The sequence below is a fragment of the Sitodiplosis mosellana genome, unplaced genomic scaffold (assembly GCF_009176505.1).
Source record: "Sitodiplosis mosellana isolate CC-2019 unplaced genomic scaffold, AAFC_SMos_1.0 Smas_scaffold_2633, whole genome shotgun sequence".
Classification (NCBI taxonomy): domain Eukaryota; kingdom Metazoa; phylum Arthropoda; class Insecta; order Diptera; family Cecidomyiidae; genus Sitodiplosis; species Sitodiplosis mosellana.
This window is the reverse complement of record NW_022597875.1, coordinates 1-15,406: the sequence shown is the minus strand read 5'-3', so window position 1 is coordinate 15,406 and position 15,406 is coordinate 1. Positions and strand designations below refer to the sequence as shown.

General features: G+C 36.0%; 1 protein-coding gene across 1 annotated transcript; it reads right to left on the bottom strand.

Annotated features, from left to right (window-relative positions):
- Positions 1 to 1,014: 1,014 nt before the first annotated feature.
- On the bottom strand, positions 1,015 to 1,428 carry LOC129571488 (histone H2B-like). Its single transcript, XM_055451291.1, has one exon. The coding sequence runs from the start codon at positions 1,426 to 1,428 to the stop codon at positions 1,015 to 1,017; it is 414 nt and encodes a 137-aa protein (XP_055307266.1).
- Between the last annotated feature and the right edge of the window lie 13,978 nt (positions 1,429 to 15,406).

Sequence of the window (15,406 nt, the reverse complement as noted above, 5' to 3'; positions counted from 1 at the left end):
ATTAATTAATTCTACACAATCATTTCGTTAATCACATCTTAATCATGTTTAAGAATTTACTTAATCATGATTAACTATTTACTTAATCATGATTAAGTTGTCACAGTTAATCACGGCGACATCGTGATTAAGACAACAACTTAATCATCATCGATGATTAATTAATCAATTGCACAATCACTTAATCATGATTAATAGCGATTAAGTGATTAAGTGCCATCTTAATCATCCGAAAAATGATTGTGCAAGTGATTAAGTAATCGCAAAACGCCCACCTGTACTCAAAATTTAACAGTATATTTATGTACTTTTAAATAAATTTATCGTTTAGTGATTTCCCTGTTGAGCCCCCAGTTAATGAAACTTTGTAATACACAATGATTTTATTTTTTAAAATGTGCACTATGTGCTTTATTATTTCTCTATGTGTAACAAGTCTGCCCTATTCAGAAATTACATTGTATATATACTAAAATAAAATAATGAGCCACTTCAGTCAAAGTTAAAATATTAAAATAATTGATGCAAATAGCAATATAATAAGGCAATGTTTTAACTGCATCAGTTGAGATAATTTACTTGCAATCGAATTTAAAATTATAATCAATTCTTATTTTTTTTTACAACTTATAAAATTTAAATTAAATAATTATACTATTTTTTCTTTTGCTTTTTACTATTAGTAATATATTGCCAAAAAGTAATTATTAAATCATTAAATCATTTGATAATTCACAAAACAACTGTTCTGAATCTATTTTTCTTCTTGAATATTTGATTGTTTGGTAACAACGAATAATATTTAATCAACGAATGGAATATTTAGAATTTTCTTTAACGGAAAACAAATTACGATCTACGCAAAAACAAATATGCTCTTTTTTGAATGTAACGAAAACATTGTGACGTTATAACGAGTACGAAAAGTGATGTTGTGAAAACGATGTTACTTTTTCGATTAATTTCACTCGCATATTGATGATGAAATTGAATCGTGTGAACAAAGTAAGGCGTTTATTCATTGCTCTTGCTGTCGAGGTACTTTCGTACGGCTCGGGTACCTTCGTTCACGGCATGTACCGCCAATTCACCTGGCAATTCGAATCTGGTGGCTGTCTGGATGTGACGGCTGGTGATCATTACTACCGCTTTGCCTCGGTGTTTTTGGTCGATTTTGACCAAATTGGATGCCTCAGTAGCAATTCGTTGGAACACATCGATCATGAAGTCATTCATGATGGCCATACCCTTTTTGCCGATGCTGATGTCGCGATGAACACTCTTCAAGACCTTGTGAATATAGTACTTGAAGTTCGAATCGTTGATCTTGGACTTTTTCTTCGTTATGTCCTTCTTCGCCGATTTGCTGCTGGAAACAACCTTCTTGACTGGCGACTTTCCTTTCGACTTTTTCTGTGAGCGTGCCATTTTTTATGACGAACGAAAAAACCAAGCCAATCACAAATTGATTTTAGTTGCTGCGTAATTATTTGAGCGCGTTGAGCTGTGTCTTGTGCACGAGCAAATTCTTAACGAAATTAGAAAATGTAAAATTGAAAGTCAACAAAAATGTGATCAGAACTCATAGGTGAAGAATGTTATTGGGATTTTTCCTGTTTTCAACACCATTATAAATCAATAAAAATAAAAATAAAATATATAGTCTAATAACATTTTGATATTGAACTTTAAATTATAATTGAAAATATAATTCCATCAACCCAATCGAATTGTGAAATATGTGTAACATATTGAACTTGCAAAGTAAATTGAAATGGAACTTGTTGAAATTGAACTTGCTAAAATTGATATTGCTTTAATTATAAATTTCAATTTAGATTCGACATTGTATTAATAACATAATTCAATTTAGCTTTGCATTAGATTTGGTGTTATAACTTTGTTAACTCGCGCTCTTTGTTTACCATACACACGTAGCGCTACGTACTTTGTGTACTCTGTTTATACAGTAGATCACCCGCTAAATTTGTATTATATGTAATGTATATTCATCAGGGGGCAGCGGGTATGCCCGGTACGTGAGTCTTTCTTACGACTGACTCACTCTTAAACACAAGTAATGAATTTTGACATTTTAAACTCGAGCGTCAGAGACATCTGACGTTCGATACAGAATGTGCAGAAATGTTAATTATATTTTTAAATTGAATGTCATAAAACTGTGTTGAAAACAGTTCGAATACTATTATTGGAGTAAATAATATTATTTACTATCCTATATAGGATCAGATGAAAAACCTCTAGACGAGGTTAAAATGGAGTGACGCTCCTGTGCGTGGATTTAACACTCAAAATGACTGATATCATTTTATAAAATATCTTGCGTCACGACTTTTAGACGGCAAAACGCTTGAAAACTTGATCTAAAATCAAAAGTCGTGACGCAAGACATTTTTCCTTATTGTGAGTCAATTTTCACAAAAGTGAATGCGAAAAATACTTTTGAACCTCGTATGTAGTGATAATACAGCGTCCTAACGTCACTCAAAATGATATCAGTCATTTTGAGTGCTAAATCCACGCACAGGAGCGTCACTCCATTTTAACCTCGTCTAGAGGTTTTTCATCTGATATCACTACTTTTGTAAGGCATTTTTATATTTATGATTATTTTTTTGTCCATCGATATTTTAATTTCAAATAACCTCGTATGTTTTAGAAAATTTATTGAGTATATGTTAATAAACGGATCTAATCACTTTGATCAAGAATTTTGTTTTCTTTAAATTATTTATTTTATTGAAAATTCAAGGTTAGATTGCTAACAGTTGAAAACTGAATGAATGAATTCAAATCGTAAATCCTTTTAAATTCAACAAACTTCACTTCTATGTGAAGTGTCAAAGGCAACAAAACCAATTTAGTTCTCTGATGATACAATGATTTAATCGAATTCAAGCGAATTCGTTTTTGTACGACGTTTAAATGGCGAAAGTTGCATCATTTGAACGTTAAACATGAAAAAAAATGAGACTTTATGCAATGTTTTCATAGAATCATGTCATCGCACACATGGCAATACAATAATCATTCTTGGAAAATGTGAATGTACATATAAACACACTCCATTTGCTGAATTTAATGAATTTCGATTGAGAATATCGATTGAAAAAATCCATTGAAAATATGAATTTAACGAAATTTAAATTTTCTTTGATAACAATGAAATATTTTATTTCGCAAATTTGATTTGTTTTATAATTTAAATTTTATTAAAACTAGTCTGATGCAATATATTAAATGATTGCATCATTCAACTAAAACTCATACAATTCAGCAAATGGGGTGCATTCATACGCGCATTCCAGGGCCGTAGTCACGCTGCGCGCCCTTTCGCGTTTTTTGAGCGCCTTCTTCGAATTTAAAAATCGCCTCCAAATGTAAAGATGAATTTTTTTTTCAAACTTTGAATATTAAAAAAAATACGAAAAAAATCAATGGAAAAACTGTGGCATTGATGAATGAATCGATAATTGTATAGACTCTTCGGTCAGATTCGGTTCATGTTTACATGAAATGTTGATTTGGAATCAGTGGCGGAAATTTTTGAATAAAAATAGGAAAAACCAGAAAACAGCAATTTGAAAACTTAGTTTTCTGAAGAAAAAAAAAACGCAAAATAACGCTAGTTTAAACATTTGTATTCTTAACGTTCAAACGATTAGTCTGTTTTAAATAAATAACCGATATTCTCAAATTATCCTGAATTGTACTATTCATTTTCCTCCAATTGTTTTCAGAAATATTTCAGTAAAACCAGCTTCAAGGTAGAAAAAAACACTATATATTTGCTTCTTTCATTCTTCTAAACTATTCAATGTATTGACAGATGTGCGATGACATCATGCATGCTATGGAAGCCTTACGCCAGTCGCCATTTTCTCATTCGGTTTCTCATTATCGACATTTCATTGCGGACAAAAGCCTAAAATGCATAAAAACAGAAAGAGAGACAAAAAAGAACAAATTGAGAAGAAATTATAATTAAATATGAAGTGAACAAAATGATACGCAGACATGTAAAAAATCGATGTAGTGCGAATTTATCCGCGTGATATTGTGAAATTAAATCAAATAAATTGAAAGAAGAGGAAAAAACCACGTGCTTGTTCAGTTCGCAGTGTATTTTTGTTGCGGAGAAAGAAATCGTCGACTACGAAAAACATTACCGAATTAAATTCAAAGTCCGTCGATCAATAGATATACTTTATTAATCAAGAAGAAAAAGAAAACAAACAGAAAACCTCATTCTTTCATTGTGAAGCCTTAACACCTGTCACGAAAGTCTTGAGACAAAAATTTTGTGTCCGCATTCGGTTATTTCTCAAAATATTTAAAATCGTAAGCCTAGATAATTTAGTTTGTTCCCTTAGCATTCGATAGAAGCCATCGTGAAGTCTATATCAACCATATTTTCTAACCTATAGAATAAAACATTGAGAGCTGATTTGCTCAATTTCATGCATTTTTGCAAAATTTGTCATTTTTTTGCAATTTTGATGACTGAAATAAAACTCAGAGTACAATGAAAACAATATTCACCAATTGAAATATCTTTGGGTAGGTCTAAGAGAACTTTTTAGCTAAAAATCATCAAAATTTTCTAAAAATAATGGAGGAAAAATCGAGAAAATATGATTTTTTGGCCGTCCAGGTCTTTAAAATCTTTTCCCAACATTTTATGCTCTCGGTCAGAAAGTATGGTTTATTTTGCACCCAAAAAGTGTTATTCTTTAACGTTAGGGGACCCAACTAAATGATTTAATCATATGTATCTATCTTACTTTGAGATATAATATAATTTCGAGCCTTCGAATTTGTCTCAAGACTTTTGTGACAGGCGTTATTATCACATTTCATTAGGTGAAAAATTCATCGAAATTCGTCTTTGTGAAGTGTGGATATATTGATATTTGGATTGAAAAGTGAAGTGTTCTGATCAAAGGTAGGTTTCAACTTCACTTAATTTTATCACATTTCATTCCATACCACATCCATACGTTTATTCAAAGTAACATTTTTGATTGATTCAATTCAAATTGGATTCGTAACCTCAAAATAGCGCTAGTTTGAAGTGTATGGAAAATCAGATGAAAAACCTCTAGACGAGGTTAAAATGGAGTGACGCTCCGTACGTGGATTTACCACTCAAAAAGACTGATATCATATTGAGTGACGCTTTGACTCTGTATTACCTCTGGATACGAAGTTCAAAAGTGTTTTTCGCATTCACTATTGTAAAAATTTATTTACAATAAGGAAAAATATCGAGTCACGACTTTTGAATTTTGTTTCAAAGCTTTGAAGCATTTTGCCGTATAAAAGTCGTGACGAGATACTTTCATAAAAAATCAAGATCAAACTGCCAATGCCCATAACTTTTTCGTTTTTGGACCAATCGGGGCACTTAGACCGGCGTTGGAAAGGTGGCGAGGAGCAGCTTCTCTTGGACACCTCAGACCACCCCCTGGGTACCCCCTTCGTAAGATATGGGTATAGATTTGAAAATTTATCGAAATTTTCCAACCGCTATATTTTTGCCTAGACCACACTTTAGGCATGGGGGATATGATGTTTCCGACTATTTGGGCCAAGAACTTTCCAACGGTACTTAACATTCCGGGGCCCAAATAGTGTCCTGAGAAAATAGCATATTTACTGTATATATACTCGTGACGCAAAAACTGGCATTTTTTATATTTGGCTTGAAATGCACAGTCTATGGTGCGTCACTTGTTGGACTACCGTCCTCCGTGATCAAAGTCCGATTTGGAGTTGTGAATTTAAAATTCGCTGTGTTTGTGTTCATGTGAATGATCTTTGAAATCAAATTCACGCAATTTTAACACATTTCATGCCATACGTTTATTCAAAGCTGCACTTGATTGATTCGATTCAAGTTGAATTCATTTTGACGTTTGCAAGTGCTATTTGCTTTGTGTGCATGCATGCATATATGCGTGAATGTGTTTCGAATGCCAAATCGCATTCGAAGATCTCAAAATGGCTTTGATTCAAAATGAATGAAATTAAGATGCAATTTTCAATGCAAGGTTGAATTTGGATGATAGTGTGAATGTAATATTACAAAGAATATTAAAAATTATAAGTAAACAAAAAAAAACATATGGCAATCATTCAAGTTTGATTAATTTTTCTGCATTTGATTATTGTGATGTGAACTAAAGCATGGCTGACAGTAGTCTACGAGGAGGTAGCCGTGAACGAGAACGAAAAAGAGGTGGAGAAAAAGGAGCTGAAGAAGTTGAAGAAGCTGAACCGATGGTCCCTTACACTTTAACTGTGGGTGAAAAGAGTAGTGGCCACTGGAAATGTTGCCGAGTTCAAACAAATCAAACGAGAATGGGAAAGTGGGGAAAAGAAAAAAGAAGAGGCTCAAGAAAAAAAGATCAACGATCCAATGAAACAGAAGAAAAAAGACAGGCCAGATTAGATAAAAAAAAGTTGAGCTCACAAATTTATCGAGAAAGTCGATCGCCTGAGCAAAGACAAGCCATGACAGATAAAGCGAAGTTGAGCTCACAAATTTATCGAGATAGTCGATCGCCTGAGCAAAGACAAGTCACATTAAATAAAGATATATTATTACGCTCTCAGTTGTATCGTAGCACTCAAACACCTGAACAACGATCAGCTACTTTATCTGCTCAAGGACTTCGATCACAAATTACACGTAGCCTTGAAACTAAGTCAACTCGTGAAGAAACATTCGCTGATGCACGTGTGCACAAAAAAATGAGAAATGAAGTAGAATTGGCACAAAGAAACAAGAACCCCAATTCCGAGTTTCTTCAAATTCGCAACGTATTCAAAATAAAAGAAGCGAATGCTGATTTGATCAATATAATCGCTGTAGATAATGAAGACGTTGACTTTAGGCTTGAAGTCGATAAAATTGTCTCGAAGTCGGTTAATTTGCAAGAATCCACCTTGGATTCGTTCTGCAAATTTTGTTAGCTGAAAGAAAAATTGTTGGCTAGTAAAATCAAAACTGATACCATGTCTGAATCTGGAGCAAAATTTGCTGCATTGTTCGGCACATCGTTGCACACTTTCAAGACTGAAGCATACTTTGCGCACTCATCATACGGCATTTTGAGTAAAAAGATGGATCAATTGGTTTTGAATGTTGAGGGTAAAGTTATGAATGTTTTTGAACACGCAGATGAAGTGTATGGACATTGGATTTGCAGTGAATTGTGCAAAATAGATAAAGACGCCGCATTGAAGCGATTGTATTCGATTATGGGTGTGTATTTGGATTTGAAACCTGATGAAATTGTTGGTTTTATAGATACCATAGATATTTGCTCGCACGTTGAATGTTCGAAGAGATCATTTGGTCTGCCCAAGAAATGTAAATGTGGTGAAAGTGATTGCGAGCACATCATTTTTCAGAAAACCGATCAAAGAAAAATTCCATCGGGTCATCCACCCAATTGCTACGATAATGATAACAGTTGCAATTCGATTATTATGTTTTTCCGTAGAATGTCACCACATTTTCCGTTCATTCGACAAATCGTTAAACTGTTAAAGTGAAATCATTGATCACTACCACTCGGCTTTCCATGCATTTCGGAAAATCGACAGTGATTGGCCAATTTACGTTTGCTATTCGTGCTTGAAACTTTGTACACACAAAGATTCATTCGAAATTCCCAATGATTGGATAAATTATGAAAGTAATAGAACCAATGACAAATTTAACGAACTTCAAAAATTCTACGATGAGAATCCTGAAGCATTTCAATTTGAAACAAATAAATTATGGACATATTGTTTGAAAAAATTTAAAAGCGGCAAAGTTCCATCGACATGCGTTTCCAATCACTTGGATTTTGGAAAAGTTCCACCAGAATTGGAAAATGTGAATGAGTTCGAGAAGATCTTGATTCAACGAGCGAAAGCCTTTCAAGTAGTTGCACGCATGGATACGGTGATGGGTCGACACAACAAGCGACGACCAACTGAATCACTTAAAAAAATCAAAGGCCGTGTATTCCATTTGCCACTCCCGCTAGAGAACACTCTGGGGAAACTGCCAGAGGCAACTGACGCCATTCTCAATGATCAAGAGTTGCTTATTCTTGTTCGAAGCATTCCAAGCAATAAGCAAAAGATTTGGCAAACATACGTTGATGTGACAAAAGTGTATAAAGCTTTGGAATGGCTGAAAGAAAATAATCCACTTTATATCCAGCTAATTTGAATGCATTTATCAATATAAATGTAGAGCTTTCAAATTTGGATGTCATTCAAGAATCAATGGAACAGGAGGATTTGAATGATCAATTATTGCCATCCATAGAACGAATGCAAATTGGTGATAACGATGTTGATGACGATGAAAATCTATTTCAAGTAGTGCCAGAGAAAAAGATGATTACGCAAAAGGAATTCACTGATCCGTTCTATGAACATATGACTATTTATCCGATCATTGAGAATCGAATCAATGCTGATGCAAGTACAGTTTACCAGTTTCTCGAAGTGGTTGATCAAACTCTCGATAATCGTGAATCAAAATTGGATTTAATGTGTTTTCCCGATCTATTTTGTTACGGATGCAATTGTCAAAATGAAGAAAAACTTAAGACTCCTATACAGTTCGGTGAATTTGCAAAGCTAGTAATAAGATCTGCCAACCGTCGATTCGCATGTAATACTCAATATTTATTCCATATGCTAAACTAAGCAAACATCAGGCAATTGAGCGCTGGAATATTCCACAAATTAAATGTTACAAGTGTTCCTGGCAATTTAACTGCCCAGCAGTTCAAGCACAAGATCGAAAAAAGTGAGCTGGAAGGCAATTTATCAAAATTTTTTGCCAGATTGCGAAACACGCAACAATATTGGAAGAAACCATTCAACGATATAAGTTGCATGGTTTCGAATTACGGTCCAGCAACATTTTTCTTGACCATAAGCCCCAGTGAATATGACTGGGAAGATTTATTGGCTTTGTATCGTATTCTTTGGCACATTGATGACATGTATTCTTTATATCGATAAAAAAGGCAAGCGAACACTGAACGATTACATTGCCTCTGATCCAGTGATTGCTGCACTTTTCATTAAAAATAAATTCAAGGCAATTCTTGCATTCATTTTGTCAGATAGTCATCCTCTTGGCAAAGTAGTACATTACATCTATCGTCGTGAATACCAATCACGCGGTGTAGAACACTTCCACTTGATGATCTGGGTGGAAAATGCACCAATAATTGGCAAGTCTACTCCCAAGGAAATCGCAGATTTCATTGCAAAATACATAACATGCCGCATACCCGATAAAAAAGCTTTTCCAACACTGTACAAACGCGTTATGAAATACCAAAATCACGGTAAGCATAATGAATATTGCCTACGTACCAAAAAATCGAAGAGTGGACATTTTTCGAGACATTGTCGTTTTGGTTTCCCACGAAAAACGACCACAGAATTGATTCTTCATTCGGTTGCCCATTCAATTCATGCTCGACGCACGCTGCGTAGGACACGTATTTACGATTTGCCCAGAAATGCGGCCGAAGATAACATAAATGATTATAATGCTGCAATTTTATTGGCTTGGCAAGGGAATATGGACATTCAGTTCATTGGAGAAATATCAACTACTCTGACAATGTATATTCTCAAGTATACACTCAAACCGGAAAAATCGTTTGCCACAACCGATTTTCAGAATCTCTTACAGAATAAGTCGGCAGCAAGTAATCTTTGGGGTCTTGCGATGCGTGCTCCTAACAATCGAGAATGTGGTTCACTTAAAGCAGCCGATACATTGCTTCAGTTGTCGCTGTTCGGAACTGATCGCAATACCGTCATTAGATGGGTTGATGTTTCAATGAACCATAATCGCAGAGCATTGAAGCTGCTGCATATATATTTGCTGCTGGTGAACAGATCTGTTCGACAGCAGCTGTTGCTTGCAAACGATCCAAACAAATACAAAAAATTTGTGTCGACAAGAGTAAAAAACATTCAAACATTGGAGTCGGTAACCTGGTGTCATGTGCCAGGTAAGCTGAATCCAGTCGATTGTGGTTCGCGCGGCATTTATGCTGACGAGTTAAAAGAGCATTCGTTGTGGTGGCACGGTCCGCCAATGTTAAAGCAGAACGAAAATTATGAAACGACATATGGAAAAAATGAATTCAATACGAACAACGAAATAAGGAATGTTGTGTTATTGGCGACAGAGCAAAACGAAAGTATAATTCCTTGTGCATCATCGTTTTATAAATTAAAAAAAAACATTTGCTTACGTACTGCGATTTGCTTTCAACTGCAAACCCAAAAAACGAAGAAATGCTCCTCGAAAAGTTGGTGGTTTAACGGTGGCTGAAGTAAAAAATTCAGAGACAGTTATAATCAAGCTGCTACAGGCAGAGCATTTTGCGACTGAAATAGCATTGTTGACCAAGAGTGAAAACTTAAGCAAGTCCAATAAACTAAGTAAATTGTGTGTTTTTATCGATCACGATGGTATTCTTCGAGTAGGCGGTCGGTTGAAAAATGCGAATATTCCATTTGATATGCGACATCAAAAGTAGATACCGAAAAAAAGTGAGGTTACAGATCTAATCATCGGCGAAAATCATCTATTGGGCCTACATAGTGGGCCAAAGTTAACTGAATCATTGCTACGCAGACAATATTGGGTAGAAGGTGGAGCACGGTCAATTAAAAGAATAATTCGTCGGTGCGTAGAGTGTAGCATCCACAAACCGCGTACAATGGCCCAACTTATGGGTGATCTACCAAAAGAACGTGTTAACGCATCGGATAAGCCATTCGTCAAAACAGCAATAGATTTTGCCGGTCCCATTAAAGTAAAAACAAATAATTTACGAGCGGCTAAAATTGTAAAAGGCTACATCTGTATTTTTGTGTGTATGGTGACAAGAGCTATACACTTGGAACCGGTGGGAGATTTAACAGCGGTGGCATTTATTGCCGCTTTACGTCGTTTTGCGGCTAGGAGAGGCACAATAACAGACATATTTTCGGATAACGCGACCAATTTCGTAGGAGCAAATTCGATTCTCAGTGAGTTAAGTGAAGACGAACGCGAGCAATTTGATGCAACTTTGAAAGAAGAAAGTAATAAAATGTTAATTCAGTGGCATTTTTCACCGCCAGCTAGCCCACACTTCAATGGATTGGCTAAGGCGGCGGTGAAATCATCGAAATTTCACTTAAAACGTGTAATTGGTGACTCACCAGTAAACATCCCATACTGTTACACGCCGATTTTCAAATGCCCATGCGCGTTCGAAAGGGCATCCCTCAAAAAGTCCAAAAACAAAATATTACGATCCCATATTCATATTTGGGGTAGTTATGGGGGTATGTTTATTTTGGGGCTGAAAATCGTGGTTTTTACATGTCAATGCACTTTTTTCATACTAGAAATGGTTTGGGAACAGTAGTTTGTTGATATGAAATGTTCATTATACATCAAACAGCGAATGCCAAATGTCGATGAGAAGCATTTTTCAATGCATTTGCTTGCCAAAAAAGATGCAGATTTGAGCCAGTACACATACATCTCGTACCGTCTTCAGTGCACTGATGCACTTTATGGTGAATTCATCTCGCCGGATTTTTGGCCAACTCATGTGGCATTTGGTGACTTTGTCGAGAAGCCAAAACCGAAACGTGCAACGACGAGCGACTTTTTAGCTGCACCAGTTTCTCAGTCAACACAAAGCGGCTTAAATGGCACGGGTGAGACGATCACAATTGATGATGATGAATTATCCGGTCCAAAAAACGGGAGCAGCAGTGCAACCGACGTCCCTTCCATTTAAAAATCAACAGCAACAGGAAATCACTTGCAGGTAACACACAAAAATACAGTATATGCTCTCTGCAAGCGAGACGACTTGAAACTACACCAAATAATTTGAGCAATTCGATTCACAGAAATTGTGCACAACCACTCATCACCAACTACTTCAGTTCAACGTCTTCGAGCAAGAGCAACAACAATAACAAAACGTTACCTGCCCCAAATACATCAGTTCCTGATCATCATATCATCATCAATGACACAATCAGCGAACTTGAAAACCGTATGCTGCTGCACATGATCGACCTCGATCAAACGGATTTAAATGAAAATGCCATCGACGATTTTTTCCTCCGTGTCAATGATCTTCAACTGAAAATCAACAAGATTCGCAGGAAAAATTCACCAAACTGTCAATTCATCGACCTCTTCAAATTGTTGATTTACTATAACAACATTCGTTCGGTTGAAAATAAACGCAACTTCTGTATGAAGGTGGAGCTATCGCTCTACAAAGTCATTTGCCTCACTGAGACCTGGCTCACATCAACTCAATCATCCAGCGTCTACTTTCCAAGTAACTTCAACGTTTATCGCTGCGACAGATCAAGTGACACTGAGCAAATGAGAAGCAGAAGAGCAGGAGGGGTTGCTGTCTTGGTACATTCAACATTGTTTAGTCGGCGAATTGGTTTGCAGGATGATCCAGATTGTGAAGCAGTAGCTGTCGAAATCATTTTGAAACCAACGCAAATTTTACTTTACGTTTGCTACATGAAACTATTCGAAATTGAAATTGCCAACAAGCATTTTGATAACATAAAATCGCTTATGACTCGCTACGCGTCCCATCAAGTAATTGTTTTGGGTGATTTCAACTTGAAAAACATACAATGGGTTCCCGATGAGACTGAAACCTGTTTTGTACCGTGCATACCGATGGAAACGAGATCGATCTACTTAAAAAATGCAAACACATTTTTGAACAAAATGTTGGAACTCCCACTTTACCAAATATCAAGTATTGAAAATGTTGCATCGAATGTCTTGGATTTGCTATTTGTAAATAATTCGAGTGATGTCAAATTGAGCGTTGACCAGCACACACTTGTCGATGCGAACCAACAAGACGTATTTCATAAGCCATATGAAATCGAATTCGAATATTCGAAAATAAGTTCAACGCTTCGCTCAGAACCTAAATTGGTTTTCAAATACTCACGTGGAAATTATCAACGACTTTGTCAACAAATCGAGAGTATTAATTTTCAACATGAGTTTGGCATACGCGATGTTCATTCTGCGTTTGATTTCTTTCATCGAACTATTTCAACACTCACTGAGAACAATGTACCAAAGGTATCAGTCACCAATTACCCGAACAAGCCGAAATGGTGGAGTCGTGAGCTTCAACACAAGAAAAATCAACGTGATAAGTCATTTAAACGAAATCCATCTGGAGTCCAAACAGATGAATATGTCAAAGCGTGTCACGAATTCAACGTGTTGAACGATAGGCTACACAATGAGTACATCATGGGCATTCAAAACAACATCAAATCGAATCCAGCAGCGTTTTGGAAGTTTGCGAAAATTGGCAACAAACAAGCAACTTATCCAAATCAGATGCACCACAATAATGTCACCGCTGATTCACCAGACGACATTGTCCAGTTGTTCGCAAACTACTTCGAGTCAATTTACGTAGCTGATGATCAATCGTGGAATTTCGACGACATTTTTCGTGAGAGTGATTATGCAAATGAAATCAACGTGTCATTGGAAAGCATCGAACTAGCCATTAACTCGTTAAAATGGCATAGTGGAGCTGGACCTGATGATATATCACCGTTCGTCATAAAACAATGTGTTGACGCCATTGTATGGCCGATTTGGCTTTTGTTCCAGAAAACATTTGATGCTGGTACTATACCGTACTTGCTCAAACTGTCACGAGTTGTGCCTGTCTTCAAAAAAGGCGACAAAGATGATGTTACAAACTATCGGGTCATAGCAATCAGTTCAGTCATATTGAAAATCTTCGAAATAGCAATTAAACACCAGCTAAGCGCCATCATCGACCCACAATTATCTAATTCACAACATGGATTCAGAACTAAGCGTTCTGTCACTACGAATCTACTGAACCTGTCAATATTGGCACACGAGTCATTTCGCAAGAAAATGCAGCTTGATGTTTTTTACGGAGATTTCAAAACTGCGTTCGACCGAGTCTGGCATCGTAAACTCATCGAAAAAATTGCTCACTTCAAAATTGGACGTAAAACTGCCAAATGGCTATGTGACTTTGTCATCGATCGATTCAATTTTGTTAAGATTGGCCAATCCAAATCCAGATCATACTCGTCGCCTTCTGGTGTGCCTGCTGGAAGTGTGCTTGGCCCAATTTTGTTCACCATGTTCATAAACGACATAGTTGTTAGTGTTGAAAAATCTACGGTGCTGCTATTAGCAGACGATATCAAGATTGCAATGGAAATTCGTGGCACAACCGCAATTAACAACTCGAATCACCTTCAAAATGACATCGATAAACTCATCGACTGGTGCAATAATAATCGACTGTTCTTCAACAATCAAAAATGTGCAATGCTTACGTTATGTCGGAAAAAATCATCTATCGTCGTTAACTACACTATGGGAGATTACTTAATTGAGAGGAAGGAAGAGATTCGCGATCTCGGCGTTCTGATCGATAAGCAGCTACACTTCGGCCATCACATCGAACAGAAAACCATACAAGCGAGACGCATGATTGGCTGTATCAAGCATTTTTCAAACGGAAACTTTACATATGACACACACAAAATATTGTATTTGGCTCATGTTAGGCCTATTTTAGAATTTGCTTCAGTTATATGGAGCCCATATCAGGATATTTATATTGGAGATATCGAATCGATACAGAAGCAATTTGTTATTTATTTGCTAGAAAATAGAAGAAATGCTACTTCATTTAGACTAACTCCATACTTTGATAGGTGTAAGCAACTTAAAATGCAACCATTAGACTTAAGAAGAGAAATTGCTGATGCAGTTATTGCTTATGATGTATATAAATGTAATATCAATGACGAATTTATTAGTTCGAAATTTGTGAGGCTTGAACAACGTCGTACATTAAGAAATAACAGAACACTTAGTGAACCTCTATTTGATACCGATTATTTACGTCAACAACCGATTGCTCGTATGATTCGTTGCATAAACAATTTCATAACACTTGTAAATACTGCTGGAACTAGAGACTCATTTAAGTCGAATATTGAAAAATTCTTGTCAACCCAAAGAGAAAATGTAAATACAAACAACTGATGTATTTTTATTGTAAAAATTTAAATCATATTCAGCCAGTTTTTTGGCGGTGAAATAAAATTCAAAATTCAAATTCAAAATTAAAACGTGTAATTGGTGACTCACCAGTAAACATCCCATACTGTTACACGCCGATTTTCAAATGCCCATGCGCGTTCGAAAGGGCATCCCTCAAAACGTCCAAAAACAAAATATTACGATCCCATATTCATATTTGGGGTAGTT